The sequence below is a fragment of the Muntiacus reevesi genome, chromosome 8, assembly GCF_963930625.1.
Source record: "Muntiacus reevesi chromosome 8, mMunRee1.1, whole genome shotgun sequence".
In the NCBI taxonomy this organism is placed as follows: Eukaryota; Metazoa; Chordata; class Mammalia; order Artiodactyla; family Cervidae; genus Muntiacus; species Muntiacus reevesi.
Genome location: NC_089256.1, coordinates 25,549,252 through 25,568,705, shown reverse-complemented (window position 1 = coordinate 25,568,705; position 19,454 = coordinate 25,549,252). Strand labels below are relative to the sequence as shown.

At 49.1% G+C, this 19,454-nt stretch overlaps 1 protein-coding gene across 2 annotated transcripts; it reads left to right on the top strand.

The window, feature by feature from the left end:
• The first annotated feature begins 4,361 nt into the window (after positions 1-4,361).
• Positions 4,362-18,499, top strand: SPATC1L (spermatogenesis and centriole associated 1 like). 2 transcript variants are annotated; one of them, XM_065943663.1, is made up of 4 exons: positions 4,362-4,563; positions 8,752-9,096; positions 17,470-17,621; positions 18,173-18,499. In XM_065943663.1, exons 1-4 carry the CDS (start codon positions 4,362-4,364, stop codon positions 18,497-18,499), a joined length of 1,026 nt encoding a protein of 341 aa, XP_065799735.1. The 2 variants fall into 2 exon arrangements, with proteins under 2 accessions (XP_065799735.1, XP_065799734.1); XM_065943662.1 differs by having other exon boundaries at positions 8,746-9,096.
• Positions 18,500-19,454: the final 955 nt, after the last annotated feature.

Here is a 19,454-nt window from a genome sequence, read left to right as displayed (position 1 = left end):
CCAGAGAATGAAAAGCACCAGGTGGTGTGTGGTGAGGATAGAAGACCTCCCCACTTTGTCTAAAAGAGTCTTTCTTTAAAATTAACTTTTAAAATAAAAAACAATAATGGTGTTTTTGACATAAGGAGAAGTAAAACATATGACAACAATAATAGGATGTTAAAGGTGGATGGAGGGTCCCACCTGTATATGAAGTGGTTTATTGCTTAAGGGTAGACTGTGGTGAGCAAAAGAAACCTGCTCTCAACCCTATAGTAAGTAGCCACTGAGAAAGAAAGAGGTACAGCTAGTAAACTAAGAAAGTAGGTAAAATGACCCAAAAGAAGATGAGAGAAAAAGAACAGATGGGACAAATAGAAAACAAGATAATAGACTTAAACCCAACTCTTATGTACTGAATTGCGGCCCTCTCTGTTCACATGATAGGCTTCTCAGGTAGCACTAGTGGCAAAGAATCTGCCTGCCAACATGGAAGATAAAAGACTCCAGTTTGATCCCTGGGTCGGGAATATCCCCTGGTGTGGAAAATGGCACACCCCTCCAGTATCCTTGCTTGTAAAATTGCATGGGCACAGAAGCCTGGTGGGTTACAGTGTATGGTTGCAGGAGTCAACACGACTAAGAGACTGAGCCCAGTAGCATTCATATGATGCTGCACCTGGAGATGGGGCCTTTAAGAAGGTAAGGTTAAATATGGTTGTAAGGGTGAGCCCCTGGTTCAGAAGGACTGGTGTCCTTGAGAGAGAGAGACACCAAGAGCACACGCTGAGGAAAGACCACATGAGGACCCAGGTAGGCAGTTGTCTGCAGGCAGTCGCCGTAGGAGGGTCCAGCACTGCTAATACCCTTGTCTTGGACCTCTAGCTTCCAGAACCCTGAGAAAATTAATTTCTGTTGTTTAAGTCACCCAGTCTGTGGTGTTTTGTTATGGAAGCCCCAAAACACTAGTAAGACATACATCACCAATTCAAATAATTGTACTAATGTAAAGGGCTAAGCATTCTGTTAAAAGGCAGGGATCGTCATGTTGGATGAAAAGCATGACACATCTATGTTGTCCATTAGAAATTTCTTTTTTTTTGGTAAGATTTATTTATTTGGCTTCATCGGGTCTTAGTTGTGGCATTCAGGATCTTCGTTGCTGCTGGCAGGCTCAATAGTTGCAGCACATGGGCTCTCTAGTTTGTAGTGTGTGGGCTTAGTTGCTCTGTGGCATGTGAGATCGTAGTTCCCTAACCGGGATTGAACCCATGTCCACTGCATTGCAAGGTGGATTCTTAACCACTGAACCACCAGGGAAGTCTCCATAAGAAATTTTTAGTATAAAGATACAGGATAAAGGTGAAAGTTCAGGAAAAATGTGTAATGAAATCACAAATAAGAAAAAGTGCTATATTAGTATCAGTAGATTTCAGGAAAAGGAACAGTATCAGAAATAGAGACATTTACTAATGATAAAAATGTCAACTCAACAAGAAGGCTTAGCAATCTTATATGCACCTAATAATAGAGCTTCAACATACATAAAGCAAAAACTGGTGGGACTACAGAGACAATTAGACAAATACACGATAAAACTGGAAGATTGCAGTACTTGTCTCAGCAACTGTAGACGAAACCACCAACCTGCTTGAGTAACTGCATTTATATAACATAGCATTCTTTCCAGTGCTAATTCACTAAGATAGGCCATGTACTGGGTCAGGAGACAAGTGTCAAGAAAATCAAAAGGATTGAAACTGTACAGAGTGTACTGTGACTGCTGTGGAGTTAAGTTAGAAATCAGTAATAAAAAGTCTTAGAAAATCCCAAATATATGGAAAGGAAACAATATACTTCTAAATCATCTACAGTCAGGCTTTCCTAGTGGTTCAGTGGTTAAGAATCCACCTTGTAATGCAGGGGACATGGGTTTGTTCCCTGGTCTGGGCAGATCCCATATGCTACTGGGCAGCTAAGCTCGAGTGCCACAACTGAAGCCTGTGCACCCAGAGCCGGCGCTCTAGAGAAGCCACCTCAGCGAGAAGCCCATACACTGCAGTCAAGAGAGTAGCCCCCAACTAGAGAGCTCTTGTGTAGCATCAAAGACCCAGCACAGCCAAAAATAAAGACATAAAAAATAAATCATCTGTAATAAAAAATAAAAGACAAGGGTAATTAGAAAGTATTTTCAAACTGAACAAAAATAAAAACATAACGTCAAAATTTGTGGGTTGTCACTAACGCAGTGTTTTGAGAAATATTTACAGGCTTATGTATTAGTGCTGAAAATTAGGCTTCCACCTTAAGAATCTTAAAACCAAAGTAAGTAGAAGGAAGGGAATACGGGACAGAAGAGTAAATATCCGATGCAAGAAGATCAATGAAACCAAGAGGTGATGCTTTGAGAAAAGTTAACAGGCCTCTAGTCTGACCAAGTTAAGAACCTGTATTGGGACTGCAAATGGTACATCAGTACAGATCCTGCGGAAGTCAGCCTGCGCCCTTCTCCCTGGCTCACGTTGGTCCCACCACTCTGCTTGCTCTACGTGCTCCTGCAAAACCCACTGGCACTGTTGCTGTACTTTTACATTTGGCTTTTCTGCCTCGGCTGTACCTATTTGTGCTCTGAGGTGTGAGGCTTCAGAGAGGGTAGCAAGGAAATATGAACTGTGTGATGCCTGTATTCCACCATGTAGTTGTGGAATACACTGTCCACAAATGATGTGGACAGATTCCTCAGACGCCACAACTGTTGTCTAGATGGGAATGAGAAGAAGTGGAAACATTAAGTGACTTTATTGATAGTTAAAAAATTATATCAGAAACTTTCCCAGAAGAAAAGTCTAGGCTCTCGTGGCTTTGCTGGTGAATTTATCAAACATTTAAGAGAGAAATAGCAATCTCACACAGCATACAGAAAAGAGAGGAGGGAACCCTTTGCAACTCATTGTATAAGATCAATACGACCTTGATAGTAAACAGGACATCACAAAAAGAGGAGATACAGATCAATTTCCCTCATGAATATAGAAAATACTTAAAATATTAGCAAGCTGAATGTGATGTGTTAGAAGGGAACTGCATCATGACCAGGAAACTGGCAGGATGTCCCCAGGTCCATGGCTGAGAGGGTTTTATTGGGGCAGGAAAGAAAATGGCATTTTAAATGTGAGGGGAGGGGCCGGCAGAGTGGAGCTACTCATGCCCCCCTGCCTAATTCTCGAGTCTGATAGGGCACTGCCTCCAGCCTTCCTCAGTGGGCGCCGTCCGTGTTTCCACTGTCCCATCTGCTCTGTCTCAGGATGTGAGAGGGACAGTTGGGATTTAGTATCATTTCTCTGCAAGCCCCACCCGGGGCTCTGTCTTCCTGTGGTGACCTTGCACTAAGTTATTAGTCTGGGGGGAGTTGAAGGTGTCTTCTGCTGGAGGGTCCTCCCACTGCACCCCAGCCCTCCCTGCCAGGGGGAGCTCTAGACGTCAGCAGGAGGGGAGAGAGGACTCGATGTTCCTGTTGGGGCTTATGTCCTCAGGAGGAGCAGGCCTGTCTGCTGCCCGTGGGGCCAGGAAACTACTGACTTGGTGTACTTCCCAGGTAGATAGTTGGGGGCGGGGCTCACAGATGTCACACTGCTTGAGGACTGGAACCTGGGCAGGACTCTGCGTGAGGTTGTCCAGACGGCCCTGTGCCCTGGCCGGGGGTTCTCAGGTCCGATACCGGCCAGTGTCCCAGATGCTCAGTGCTGGCATTCAGTGTGGGGATGCGGACGGGCTGCCAGGACCCTGAGGACCAGGGGAGTGCAGTCAGCAGGTGGCCTCTGACCGTCAGCCCCCGAGAGCCCGCCAGAGCTCCATGGGCTGTGGGGGCCGTTGACAGGCACTCCCAGGCCTGTCTCCCTTGTGCCCACGGCCTCCTCTTCCTCAGGCGTGCATTCTGGGGGTACGTCATCCACATCTGCAGGTCAGACAGCCCCAGCTCCAGGCCGGCCTGCCTGCCTCCAGGACCCTGCAGGTGACCTGCAGTTGAGGGGTAGGGGACAGGGGAAAGGGGGTCCTTGAGTCACTCAATGAAGGCAGAGCTCTCCTCCCCCAGGCCTGTGGATACTCCTGCAGCCCAGATTTCTGGCTGTTCCTGGAACCTGCTGGAACATTCCGGCCTTGGCCTCAGGCCTGTGCTGAAGCCCACCCCATGAGGCGCCCCATCCCCACCTCCTGTCCCCGCCTCTCTGCTCACTGTGGCCGAGACGCTGCCGCTTTAAGGGCGACATCACAAGGCTGCGGAAGGCCGGTGGAACTCCGGGCTCCTGGCGTTTCTGGAGCACCCGCGGGCTCTGATTTTCCATCTCCATGGGGCCGCGGGCCCACACGTGACAGGACTGGCCATGGCTGAGGGCAGCGAGCTGATGAACAGGCTCATGAGCGAGAACGCCGACCTCAAGAAGCAGGTGCGTCTCATGAAGGAGAACCAGATGCTGAAGCGGCTGCTGAGCGAGAGCTGCCAGGAGAGCTGTGGGCGCGGGGGCCGTGACTTCCTCTTCCCCAAGGCGCCTGCCTACCCCGAGGCCTGCTCCCCGGGGAGCACAGGTGAGCCGGCTGGGAGGTGGGTGGGCAGGTGGGTGACCCGCCTGGGCTAGTGGGGCTCTGTCCATGGTGGCCGCCGAGGTGCTGCCACAGAGGCTTAAAGCAGGTCCACTGAGGCCAGCCCAGGGGACGGTGGGGCCAGGCCGTGTGTGACTCTGCTCTCCTGGGGGCTGGCCAGCCGGGCATGCCCAGCCCTCGGCCAGGGCCGCTGTGCCCACATACTGGCCGACAGCTGTGCCCGGAGAGGGAAGGACCCTGCCTAGGAGAGAGACCTGTGGGTCACGGACAGGAAGTAAGCGTGGCGTGGTCACCCAGCTTGCCCCGTGGGAGCCCCTTCAGAGGCCGAGACACTTTCTATGAAGGTAGTTGGCTCTGCTTGAAAGTTTTTGTATGTGAGAAGTGTGACTCAGGGTGTAGTTGGCGCTGTCACCTTGGTCTGAGTGGCTGGGATGTGGACCATGGGCCCTGTGACCAGGTGAGCTCCGTGTTCCTGGAGGTGATGATCACTCACTGCCCAGCAGAGCGGGTGGAGTCTGCACCCCAGCCCTTGCCCTGGCATTGCCCATGCCCACCCCTGGCAATGCCTGTGCCCGCAGACCAGCTGTCTTCTCAGGATAAGTTGTTCACCTGCAGTGAGATGTTTTCCTCTGTTGAAGCTTCTTTCAGAGCTACTGCTGGTTCCCAGTGGGATGCTCGGCTGCTCTGGGACCCGCTCTGGATGTGGTCACCTCCTAAATGTTGGGTGTGGTCATCTCCTGCCCTGAGCAAGCAGACCCTGTGAGAAGCATGTCCTGGCGTGCGACGGTCCCTCATGGCATCTCCACACCTTCAGCCTCAGAGTGGGCCTTGAGGAGGGAGCTCAGACAAGCAGGGTCCTTATGGGGGGGCGGTATGGCAGGTAGAAGGGGGAGCAGCTGGAGGAGCCTGGGGCCCTGTCCTCAGCTCTGCCCGTGGCCAAGACACACAATGTCCCCAGGTGACCATGGGTAGAGGGGGCTCTGTCTCTCGGTGCTGTGTTCCTGACATGACGCCCTGCAGAGGGTCTGTGCCACCTCCTCAGCCTACGAGGAATGCCTGCTAGGCAGTGGCTGCCTGAGGCACTTGTCCCCAAGGCCTTGTCTGCGCTGTGACCACTGCCAACAATCATGTGCTTCGGTCTGCTCTGTGGCTCTTTGTCCTAAGAATTGAGCTTTGCTGAAGCGCAAGCTGGAATCAAGATTGCTGGGAGAAATATCAAAAACCTCAGATATGGAGATGACACCACCCTTATGGCAGAAAGTGAAGAAGAACTAAAGAGCCTCTTGATGAAAGTGAAACAGGAGAGTGAAAAAGTTGACTTAGAACTCAGCATTCAGAAAACTAAGATCATGGCATCTGGTCCCATCACTTCATGGCAAATAGGTGGGGAAACAGTGCAAAAGTGGCAGATTTTATTTTTTGGGGCTCCAAAATCACTGCAGATGGTGATTACAGCCATGAAAATAAAAGACGCTTACTTCTTGGAAGAAACCCATAACCAACCTAGATAGCATATTAAAAAGCAGAGACATTACTTTGCCACCAAAGGTCCATCTAGTCAAAGCTACGAGTTTTTCAGTAATCATGTATGGATGTGAGAGTTGGACTATAAAGAAAGCTGAGTACCAAAGAATTGATGCTTTTCAACTATGGTGTTGAAGAAGACCCTTGAGGGTCCCTTGGACTGCAAGGAGATCCAACCAGTCCATCCTAAAGGAAATCAGTCCTGAATATTCATTGGAAGGACTGATGCTAAAGCTGAAGCTCCAATACTTTGGCCACCTAATGTGAAGAACTGACTCATTTGAAAAGACCCTGATGCTGGGAAAGATTGAAGGCGGGAGAAGAAGGGGATGACAAAGGATGAGACAGTTGGATGGCATCACTGACTCAATGGACATGAGTTTGAGTAAACTCTGGGAGTTGGTGATGGACAGGGAGGCCTGGCGTGCTGCAGTCCATGGGGTCGCAAGGAGCTGGACAGGACTGAGCGACTGAACTGAACCCTCAGGGCACAGAGCTGTCTGTGTGATCGACGGACTGGCCAGGCTGGAAAGTGGGCTTCAGGTGAGGTGCTGGGGAAAAGCCTTCTAGTTCTTATTTTTAAAGAGCAACAACAACAACAAAATTGAAGAAGGGCTCATTTTGTTAAGATTTTATGACCTCACTTCTGTAGTGGCCGAAGCGCCTTCGGTTGCGTCCCCACTGGCCTGTGGGGTCTTGTTCGACTGTATTGTTGAGAGATTCCTGTTTCTGGGCCTGAATTGTTTGCTGTGGCATCTGTTTGGCTGGGGCTTCACTCAGGGTCTCTGGACTCTGTTTTCTCTGATTCCTATGTGAATCTGGGCTGAGGTTTTCTTTCTGTGGGTTGTCTTTTCAGGGATTTGATATCAGAGTTGTGACAATTTATAAGCTTAATAATCAAGCATCGTTTAATTTTTTTCAGTGTTCTAGCCTCATTCATATGATGCAGGGGTTGTGAATTGTTTGGGGACGTGAAAGAACTCATCCACCAACCACCCAGGCCTTCAGCTCTTTGCCCGTAATTCTAGAACTTCTAGGTTTTTCTTTTTTGCTTATTCATCTGTGCAGGTTTTCTACTTCTTATTGAGTCATTGAAAATAGCTTCCCAAATGATCTCTCCTTTATTAAAGTTTTCAATTAATATTCAATTGGATATAATCTTTTATAATTTAAACATTGTCTTCCTGGTCATTCTTATCTGGCTTTTCTCATTTTCAATTTTATTCTTTTGTTTTCTGTTTCTCTAAAGTAGCATTCCATAGTTTCACTATCTTATTGGACTTTTTGTAGAACTGTTTCAAGTTTATTTCTGCTGCCATTTTTATTATTCTCTAACTTTTGCTTTCTTCAAGAGTTCATTCCTATATGAATGTTTAATTTTTTGATGATGTTTTAGAAGTAATTAAAGGATTTAAGTTGCTAATTTCACTTTAGGTACAGTTTTAAATATATTGATGTCAATATACCTAGTGTTCTGATTTTCATTATTTCTCAATAATCATTTTTCCTATTTTTATTTTCTCCTTGATCTGATCATTACTGAAGATAATTTTTTTTTTCTAATATGTATATATTTTTTGGTCTTAGTTGTGGGGTGGACTAAGTTGTTCTGCAGTATGTGGGATCTTAGTTCGCTGACTAGGGATTGAACCCACAACCCTTGCATTGCAAGGTGAGTTCTTAACCACTGAACCACTGGGGAAGTCTTTTAACCACTGAGAATGCTTTTAATTTTGAGGAGATGGGGTTTTCTATTGACTTTGATTCATTTATAGTTTTATTATAATGTGGCTTGAAGGTTTTGACTGAGGGTTAAAAAAATTGTTTTATGTTTAGTACAACTTTATTAAGGCTTGGGAATAACAGAAGGGAATTTCAATTCACTAAATAGAAACTAAAAGTGAAGTGCAAACACTCCTGACCACACAACAATCCCTTTAAAATTAGGTCACAGATATGGCTCTTCCCCAAGCCCATGAGTAGAGTTTTCCTGGCCCCTGCCCATGGCTGGGATGTCCCACCTCCCCTGGGAATATGTGAGTCCTGAGCAAAGGGGACCAGGCTCCTGGGGCTGAGCTAGAGGAGGAACAAGCACCGGGGGCCCTTGCTGCCTCACCGCTGTGACTTCTTGACAGTTCCTGGACCACATGTCTGGCAGGGGACACACACGAGGGATGCTGATCACCGCTCTGCTTTTACAAGGAATACTGGCAACAGTGCCATGTGCATCAGGGCAGGTGGATGAAAAAAATCCATGTGTGTGTGTGCATGTATGTGCAGATGTGTGCCCATGTATGCACGTGTGCCAGGAGATGGTCAAGTGAAACATAGAGCTACCCAATGACACACTCATCATGGATAAATCTCAAAAAAAGAAGTTTCATAATAAAAGGTGCTAGATGATACCATTTATGTAAAATTTAAGACGCACATATAAGTCACTGTCACAGTGTGTGGACACATTGTGTTGGAGGCCACACGCGTGCTGTGCCTCTGGACCTGGAGCTGCTGGTGTCCTGGGATCCATCGCCTCCTCCAGAGGGGAAGTGGGGACAGGTGTCAGAGCTGGGAGCAGGGTCTCTGCAAGACGCGGGTGCTCCAGGAGCCTCCGCCTCACAGCTTCTTCCTCCCTCCCTGCCCCAGTTCCAGACTTTGGAAGGTTCGCCAGCGGCCCTGATGCACCCTCTCAGCTGCAGGGGTCCTCCCTGGAAGACCTGCTGTGCTCACACGCCCCCGTCTCCAGCGAGGATGATGCCTCCCCGGGCTGTGTGACGTCCTCACAGGTGCCCTTCAAGGCTTTCCTCAGCTCCCCGGAACTGCGTGTTGCCCGAGGCTCCGACCGAAAGCTGTCCCCACTTCTGAGCCCCTTGCAGGACCCGCTGGTGGAGAAGACCCTGCTGGAGACCCGGGATGTGGGCCGGCCCAAAAAGGTGTGCTTCTCAGAGAGCAGCCTGCCCTCTGGGGACCGAACCAGGAGGAGCTACTACCTGAATGGTGAGGAGGGTGAGGACCAGGCAGGAGTGGGGCGTTGGCCGCTGGGGAGGGTGGTCAGGGCCCAGCTTCTGCATCCAGCCAGCAGCAGGAGGAGAGTGTGCCCATGCTCCTGGGGTCTGGGGCCCTGTCTGTACACATCTTTTGACCACTTAAATAAGTGAGTAGCTTATCTTCTTATGATTGAGTTGTGTATTCTGAATACCAGACTTTTTTGGTACATGTTTTGCAGATATGATCCATGAAGGGGGAGGGGGTGTCCTTCCCTCCTCCAGTGGACTACATTCTGTCAGAACTTTTCACTATGACCCACCCATCCTGGGTGGCCCTGCAAGGCATGGCTTATAGCTTCATTAAGTTACGCAGGCCTCTTTGCCATGACAAGGCAGCAATTCTGCTTCATTGACTATACTAAAGCCTTTGACTATGTGGATCACAATAAACTGTGGAAAATTCTGGAAAGTAAACTGTGGAGATGGGAATACCAGACCACTTTACCTGTCTCCTGAGAAACCTGTATGCAGGACAAGAAGCAACAGTTAGAACTGGACGTGGAACAACTGACTGGTTCAAAATTGGGAAAGGACTATGTCAAAGCTGTGTATTGTCACCCTGCTTATTTAACTTATATGCAGAGTTCAGTTCAACTCAGTTGCTCAGTCATGTCCAACTCTTTGGGACCCATGGACTGCAGCACGCCAGGCCATTGCCAATTCCTGGAGCTTGCTTAAACTCATGTCAATTGAGTCAGTGATGCCATCCAACTATCTCATCCTCTGTCATCCCCTTCTCCTCCTGCCTTCAATCTTTCCCAGCATCAGGGTCTTTTCAAATGAGTCCGTTCTTCTCATCAAGTGGCCAAGTTCTTTCTCATTAAGTGGGGCTTCAGCTTCAGCGTCAGTTCTTCCAATGAATATTCAGGACTGATTTCCTCTAAGATTGAATGGTTTGATTTCTTTGCAGTCCAAGGGATGCTCAAGAATCTTCTCCAACACCACAGTTCAAAAGCATTAATTTTTCAGTGCTCAGCTTTCTTTATGGTCCAGCTCTCACATCTGTACATGACTATTGGAAAAACCATAGCTTTGACTAGACGGATCTTTGTCAGCAAAGTAATGTCTCTGCTTTTTAATATGCTGTCTCGGTTGGTCATAGCTTTTCTTCCAAGGAGCAAGTGTCTTTTAATTCCATGGCTGCAGTCACCATCTGCAGTGATTTTGGAGCCCAAGAAAACAAAGTCTCTCCATTTGTTTAGAAAACAAATCTCTCCATTGTTTCCACTGTGTCCCATCTATTTGCCGTGAAGTGATGGGACTGAATGCCATGATGTTCGTGTTTTGAATGTTGAATTTTAAGCCAGGTTTTTCACTCTCCTCTTTCACTTTCATCAAGAGGCTCTTCAGTTCCTCTTTGCTTTATGCCATAAAGGTGGTGTCATCTGCATATGTGAGGTTATTGATATTTCTCCCAGCAATCTTGATTCCAGCTTGTGCTTCATCCAGCCCAGCATTTCACATGATGTACTCTGCATATGAGTTAAATAAGCAGGGTGACAATATACAGCCTTAACGTACTCCTTTTCCTATTTGGAACCAGTCCGTTGTTCCATGTCTGGTTCTACATGCAGAGAACATCATATGAAATGCTGGGCAGGATAAATCACAAACTGGAATCAAGATTGCCGGGAGAAATATCTCCAGAAGTTTGCTCAAATTCTTGTCCACTGTGTTGGTGATGCTATCTAACCACCTCATACTGCCCCCTTTTCCTTTTGCCTTCAATCTTTCCCCGCATCAATGTCTTTTCCAATGAGTCAGCTCCGTGCATCAGGTTACCAGAGTTTTGGAGCTTCAGTGTCAACATCAGTCCTTCCAATGAATACTCCGGGTTGATTTCCTTTAGGATTGACTGGTTTTATCTCCTTGCCATCCAAGGGACTCTCAAGAGTCTTCTCCAGCACCACAGTTCAAAAGCATCAATTCTTGGGCTTTCAGCCTTCTTTATGGTCCAACTCTCACATCCATACATGAATACTGGAAAAACCATAACTTTGATGATATGGACCTTTGTTGACAAAGTGACATCTCTGCTTTTTAATGTGCTGTCTAGGTTTGTCATAGCTTTTCTTCCAAGGAGTAAACTTCTTTTTGTTTTTTGGCTGCAGTCAGTGTCTGCAGTGATTTCGGAGCCCAGGAAAAGAAAATCTGTCACTGCTTTCAATTTTTCCCTTCTATTTGCTATGCTCAAAATCCCTCAAGCTAGGCTTCAGCAGTATGTGAACCATGGACTTCTAGAGGTACAAGCTGGATTTAGAAAAGGCAGAGAAACCAGAGATCAAATTGCCAACATCTGTTGGATCATAGAAAAAGCAAGGGAATTCCAGAAAAACATCTACTTCTGCAAAATTATCATCTTTGTTGTGGTGATCTTTGTTCAGTGGTCTTTCATGTTACTATCGTAATTGCTTTGGGACACCAAGGACTACGCCCATGCAAGACAGAAAACTTAATGCGTAAGTGTTGTGGGTGTTCTGACTGTTCCACTGACCAGCCCTCCTCCACCCTTCTCCCTCTGCTGGGGCCTCCCTTGTCTCTGAAGCACAACAGTATTGAAATTAGGTCAGTTAATAACCCTCCAGTGGCCTCTAAGTGTTCAAGTGATAGGAAGAGTTACACATCTCTCACTTTAAATCAAAACGTAGAAATGATTAAGCTCAGTGAGGAAGGCATGTGGAAAGCCAAGGTGAGTTGAAAGCCGGGCCTGTTGTGCCAAACAGTCAAGCTGTGAACGCGAAGGAAAGTTCTTGAAGGAAATGAAAAGTGCTACAGTGAGCACACAAATGATAAGGAAGCACAACAGCTTCATTGCAGATATAAAGAAAGTTTTAGTGGTCTGGGTAGAAGATCAAACCAGCCATTCCATTCCCTTAAGGCAAAGCCTCCTCCAGAGGAAGACCCCAACCCTCTTCAGCTCTGTGAAGGCTGAGAGAGCTACAGAAACTGCATAAGAGAAGTTTGAAGCCAGCAGAGGTTGGTTCATGAGGTTTAAGGAGAGAAGCCATTTTATAACATCAAAATGCAAAGCGAAGTATCAAGGGCTGGTGTAGAAGCTGCAGCAAGTTGTCCAGAAGATCCAGCTCAGATAATTCATGAAGGTGGCTGCACTAAAGGACAGATTTTCAATGTAGAGGAAACAGCTTTCTGTTGGAAGAAGATTCTATCTAGAACTTTATAGCCAGAGAGTAGAAGTAAGGGCCTGGCTTCAAAACTTCAAAGGACAGGCTGATTCTCTTTTTAGGGGCTAATGCAGCTGGTGACTTGAAGTTGAAGCCAGTGCTCATTTATCATCTAAAAGAATTATGCTACATCTACTCTGCGTGTGTTCTGTAAATGGACAACAAAGCCTGGATGACAGCATATCTATTTGCAAAATGGTTCACTGAATATTTTAAGCCCACTATTGAGACCTACTGCTCAGGAAAAAGATACCTTTCAAAATATTCCTGCTCATCAATGATGCACCTAGTCACCCAAGGTCTCTGATGCAGATGGACAAGGAGATTAAAGTTGTTTACATGCTGCTAAGGCACATCCGTTCTGCCCATGTATCAAGGAGCAAATTTGACTTTCAAGTCTTATTACTGAAGAAATATACTTCATAGGGGCTTCCCTGGTGGCTCAGACGGTAAAGAATCTGCCTGCAATGTGGGATACCTGGGTTCCATCCCTGGGTTGGGAAGATGCCCTGGAGGGGGGCATGGCAACCCACTCCAGTATTCTTGCCTGGAGAATTCCATGACAGAGGAGCCTTGCAGGCAACAGTCCATGGGGTCACAAAGAGCGGGACACGACTAAGCCATTGACCACAGCACAGCACGGCACACACTTCATAAGGCCACAGCTGCCATAGATACGGTTCCTCTGGGGGCTCTGAAACTTTCTGGAAAAGATTCACCATTCTAGATGCCACTGAGATCATTCATGATTCACGGGAAGAGGTCAGAATATGGACATTAACAGGAGTCTGGAAGAAGTTGATTCCAGCCCTCATGGATGACTTGAAGGGATTCAAGACTGCACTGGAGGGTGTAGCTGCAGATGTGGCGGGAACAGCATGAGAACTGTCATTAGACGAGGAGCCGGAGATGTGACTGAACTGCTGCACTTGCAGATAAAGCCTTCACACAGGAGGAGTTGCTTCCTATGTGTGAGCTAAGAAAGTGGTTTCTTGAGGTGGAATCTACTCCTGTTGAAGATGCTGAAACGACAACAAAGATTTAGAACAGCACGCAAACTTAGTTGAGAAAGTAGTGGTAAGGTTTGAGAGGGTTAACTTTAATTTTGAAAGAAGTTCTATTGTAGGTAAAATGCTCTGAAATAGCATTTCATGCTACAGAGAAATTATTCCTGAAAAGAAGAGTCAATCAATATGGCAAACATCATTGTTACCTTTTTAAAGAAATTGCCACACGAACCCCAACTTTCATCAACCACTGTCTGACCAGTCAGAATCTGTCAACACTGAGGCAGGACCCTCCACCAGCAAAAAAGTTATGTCTCACTGAAAGCTTAGAGGATGGTTAACATTTTTTAGCAATAAAGTATTTAAAAGTTAAGGCATGTACATTTTTTTAGACATAATGTTATTGCACATTATAGACTACACTGCAGTGTAAACCTAACTTTCATGTGCACTGAGAAACTGAACAATTCACGTGACTTGCTATCTTTTTTTTTTTTTTTTTTTTTTGGTTATCCTTTTTTTTTTTTAAATCACACAACTTGCTCTCATGTGGTATTTGCTTTATTGTGGTGGTCGGGAACTGAGACCAGCAATATGTCCAAGGTATGCCTGTATATCTCTCCATTTTTTTAGTTCTTTAAAAATACCTTTCAGTAATATTTTGTAGCTTCTATGTGCAGATCTTGCACATTTTTGTTGAATTTACCCTTTAGTATTTCATGCTTTTGATGCTATAATGAATAGTACTTTTTATCAATATGCATTTCTGATTATTTCTTTCTAATATATAATACCACAATTGATTTTGCATATTTATCCCATGATGGTCAACTTGACTGGGCCATTAGGTGCCCAGATATTTGGTCAAACATTATTCAGGGTATGTCTATGAGAATGTTTTTAGATGAGTTTAATATTTAAGTCAATAGACTGAATAAAGTAGACGGGCCTCCTGAATGTGGGTAGGCCTCATACAATCAGTTGAAGGCCTGAGTAGGGTAAAAAGGCTGACTCTCTCCCAAGTAAGAGAAAATTCCTCCCGCCTGACTGCCTTTGGATTGCAACTGAAATCTCAGCTCTTCTTGGGTCTCAAGCCTCCAGTCCTTTAAACTGGAGCCACACCATAAGTTCCCTTGTTTCTCAGACCTTGAACTCAGACTGGGACTACATCATCAGCTCTTCTGAGCCTCCAGCTTGGTGACTCATCATTGCAGATCTTGGGATGTGTCAATTTTCATAATTGCGCGAGCCAATTCCTTTTAATAAACACACAGAGACACACAGAGACATAGACATACACATATGGTTCTATCTGTAAAATATATGGTGGTACCATCTTTCATTTCTGATAGTGGTAATTTTTATCTTCCTCTTTTTCTGTAATCTGGCTAGGGATTTATCAATCTTACTGACTTTTTTCTTTGAGGAATAGCTTTTCGGTCAGATCTTCAAGGACCCAGGTTGGACTAGAAATGCTTTCTAGATCCTCTCAGATCTAGAGATTGCTCGTTCCTTCCACCTAATTTATACTTTAGAGGAGGGGAGGCAGGGAGAGGGACCAACTCCTGATGAGATAAATGTATTAATACAGAAGGGGGAGATTGTTTTCTGCTCCTCCGGAGGCCCTGTTTTCCCTAACATGCTTCTGTGCAGTGTATCTGGTTCTCAGTTATAATTCCTGGGTAGCTTCTGCAGTGTTGCCAAGTGATTTTGGAAAGAATACACTGGAAACTAGGGCTTCCCAGGTGGCTCAGCGGTAAAGAACCTGCCTGCCAATGTAAAAGACATGGGTTTGATCCCTGTGTTGGGAAGATTCCCTGGAGAAGGAAATGGCAACCCACTCCAGTATTCTTGCCTGGGAAATCCCATGGACAGAGGAGCCCGGCGGGCTATGGTCTACGGAGTCACAAAGAGTTGGACATGACAGCAACTAAACAACAACACTGAAAACTACAAAACATTGAAAGAAATGAAAGAAGACCTAAATAAATGTAAAAAGTCTTCTGGTCATGGCTTGAAAGACCTAATCTTATCAAGATGGCAAACCTTCCCAAATCAATCTACAAATTCCAATGCAATCCCCATCTGAGTCCCACCTGACTTCTTGGTAGAAATTGACATACTGATCCTAAAATTTGTATGGAGATGCATGGGACTCAGAATAAGCAAAACAGTTTTGTAAAGGAGAATAAAGTTGGAGGACTCACACTTCCCAATTTCAAAATTTACTCTAAAGGTACAGTAATCAGCAGCGTGGTACTGGTGTAAGGACAGGCATACAAGTCCATGAAATAGAATCAAGAGTCAGAGATAAACCCATGCATTCCCAAGTCTGATGTCTGGCAAGTGTCCCAAGACAATTCAATGGAGAGAGAAGAGTCTTTTCAACAAATGGTGCCGGGAAAGTGGATCTCCACATGCAAACAGCTGAAGCTGGACTTCATATCACATAGGAAAATTAACTCAAAATGCATCAAAGATTTTTAAAAGAACTAAAAGAGCTAAAACCATAAAACTGTTAGAAGAAAACATAGACATAAACCTTATGACCTTGGATTTGGCCACAGAGTTTCAACTCTGACAGACCTGGACCGGGCTAAGTTAAACCTCATCTTCTCTACTCAGCACGTGCATTGGCGTGGCCGAGGGAGCAGGAGGACACGGGCCCCCTCGCCTATCCCAGTGCCCACAGAGGAGGAGGAGCTACCCACGCCTGGCCTTGATAAACATGTGTTGACTGCCATCCTGTTCCTGCCCAGAGTGACTAGCCAGGGCTCTGGGATGGGTGGCTATGTGGGCAGTCCCAGGGTGGGGCTGAGGGAGGGAGAGCAGCTGCCCTCGGTCACAGGCAGGGTTGGTCCTGCAGTCCAGTGCACACAGCTGCATAAAGCCCTTGTGGAGGTCTTGGAGCAGCCCAGTGACTCCCCGGGCCGCTGAGCCCTCCAGCAGGGTGGGGAGTCAGACCAACCTCTGGATGTGGTGGGGGTCCTGAGCCCTTGGCAGGCACAGGTATCTGTGGGTAACAGGACCTGGGGGCCAGGTCTCCATGGCAGAGCACCCAGCCCATCTATCCCCTACCTGCCTGTTGGACGGACCCTGTGGGGCTTCACCATCCAACACTCTTGGGAGGGATTTGGATCACTGTCGGGTTAGAAAGTTGCAGGGCTTTAGAAAAAGCTTTAGAAATGGGCCTGTTATTAAGTGTCTCCTGTGGGGAAGAGCAGAGTTCGGGAAGCATGGGAGCCTATGCTGAGTGCCTGCTCTCCCCACAGAGTGCATCCTGGTCACAGAGAGCACTCCAGGCGCCGTGAGGCGGGCCCTTCCTCACTCCAGGGTCCCTCAAAGTCAGGTGCGCCTGGTGGTAACAGTCGTCAGCAAGACCTTCAGAGAGCACAGTAGTTTTGAAGGGTGGGATCGTGGCTGTCGGGTAGAAGACATGCTGACATCAGAGGCTGCCATGGGGAGGGGCAATTTGGAAGCAGTTTTGGAGGGGACAGTGGTTGATGTGCTGGGGTGATATTGGGGAAATAATTAGAATCTCCCGCGAACCCAGCAACTCTCATCTTATTATGAAATAAGCATTAGACCAGCCTGCAATACACACAGGCTGCTGAGACAGAGCGTCTCACTGTTTCACATAGCTATGCAGACTGGACCCATACGTGCTACATATGTGTTCTTGAGCTGGACTCTACCCTCAGGTGGGGACATGCCTAGCCCACTCCGAGTTCACCTGGTCATGGGGCTGAGAGCTCCGAGAGGGGTCACCCCAGACCAGGTGCTGAGCAGACTTGCTGGTGACAAGGAGACCAGAAACCAACCCTGGGCTGTGAAACGTCCATCTCAGGGAACTGAGGCAGGGCCTGGGATCGGGGCTGCCAGGGAGCAGCGGTGAACAGGGAGAAGGGCGCCCCCTCAGGTCACTGGGCCTTGTAGGAAGGCCTTGTTGGGGTCCCCAGGCTTCACCTCAGACCCACAGTGGCAACATCTGGGTCAGCCCTCTCCCTGAGATGGACCCTGGAGCACAGGCAGGAGGAATGTGGGCAGCCCTGGACCCTCTGAACCCCTTGACCCTCCTACCCTCCCAGATACTAGCTGCCTGTCTCACCAGCCCCACCCAACCCTGCCCCCCAGAGATCCAGAGCTTCACTGGCACCGAGAAGGATGGTCGCATTGTCGGGGAGATTGCCTTCCAGCTCGACCGGCGCATCCTGGCCTATGTCTTCCCAGGGGTGACTCGGCTCTATGGCTTCACTGTGTCCAACATCCCTGAGAAGATCAAACAGGTACGCCTCCCTGGCTGGGGGCCTTCCCCTGGCCTGGTCCCGGACTTGCCCTGGGACCTCCTCCCAGCCCAGGGTCCCATCCTTGCCCGGGGCCCCTTGGTGCTCAGCTCCCCGCCCCCGCTTCCCCCAAGGTCCCCTGGCCACCAGTCCGCTGTAGTGTCCACACAGCTGTAGGCCTGGGCAAGGCTGAGTGGTGTCTGAGTGGGGAATCGATGAGCTGCTGCCCCACGAGCCCCTTGGCTCCCTCCCGTCTTTCCTAGTCTGGGACAGCCTCAGGAGTGGCTCGGGGCGGGGAGCACTGTGACCCTCCGCCCGGCTGGCAAGGCACCTTTTCTGGGCTCCGGGAGTGGAGCTCCCTGCTCTCCTGGCGGGCCCTGAGTGCGGGAGGGAAACCGGGAGCTGGCCCCGGGTGGGGGCTTGCCTCTGGGCCTCAGTGTCCCCACCGACACAGCTGTGTTGGGAGGGCGCGGGGATCTCAGCCCGGGCCTCCGCCTGGCCTCCCGTCCTCCTCGCCTCGCCGGCCCGCCGCCCACTCGCGCCTGTGCCCGCAGACCTCCATCAAGTCCCTGGACGGCTCGGTGGACGAGAAGAAGCTGCGGGAGCTCACGCACCGCTACCTGACGCTGACGGCGCGCCTGGAGAGGCTGGGCTACAACCGCGACGTGCACCCCGTGTTCAGCGAGTTCCTCATCAACACCTACGGCATTCTGAAGCAGCGGCCGGACCTGCGTGCCAACCCGCTGCACAGCAGCCCGGCCGCCCTGCGGAAGCTGGTCATCGACGTCGTGCCCCCCAAGTTTCTGGGCGACTCGCTGCTGCTGCTCAACTGCCTGTGCGAGCTCTCCAAGGAGGACAGCCGCCCACTCTTCGCCTGGTGAACCCGCGCCCCGCGCCTCCCTGCAATAAACGCGTGTTGCAACCTCGGGCGCCACGCTCCTCCTAGTCCGCTCCCCGGAGAGCGAGCCAACGGCGCCAGGGCCGGGTGGGCCGCTGCCCGCGCTGTCCCGCCCCCCGGCCGGCGCCCGCCCCGCCGCCCCACCTGCACGGTGAGCCCCAGTCTATTAAAGTCGTCTGTTTGCTGTTCCTCTTTACCGCTGCTCTTTGAGGGCCGGAGGCGCGTCCCCGTGGGGGTCTCCCTGGGGGGCAGGGCCTGGGGCCAGGGTTCAGCCGCGGACAGGGCAGCTGCAACGTGAAGACACAAGCCCTTGTTCAAAGCCAGGGACAGCAAGACAGCAGCGGAGCTTTAAAGCAGGTGCCCGCGTGCAGCCGGGTGGGCGTCCCTGTTAGTGAGGCCAGTCCAGGGCTGGCAGAGGATTCCCGGCAGCTGGAGCCCCTGGAGGAGAGCTGGTGTCCGCGAGTCTCCTCCTGCGGGTTCTGGACTCGCGATCCCTGGTCCGTTTGGCTGCGGGGTGGTCACAGAAACCAGCATCGGGGCACTGACTGGTGAGATCGCTTTCCCTGTGAATAGTGGCGCTTCCCAGGGTCCCCTCCTCAGGAGATATTTTTAGCACCTGCCAGCATTTTTAATGTCTCAAAACTGCTCCCCAGAGCTGGTCTTGGCATCACACTGGGTCCCCTCTGTGCATCTTGCACTTCCAGCTGTGGCCAAGCCCTGGGCCAGACCCATCTCCACAGGACACACAGCCCTCTGCCCCCCAACTTCCACACCACCCCCCATCTCCTGAGGCCTAGAGAGGGCAGGTGGCCCCCGGGGCCCTGCGACCGACCCCTCCCTGGCTCCTCCTCTGCCCTAGGTAGGAGGATGAAGGTGCCAGGATGCCTGTCCCTTGTTCCCCACAGCCTGGAGTGTCCCAGATGCCCTGGCTCCTCAGA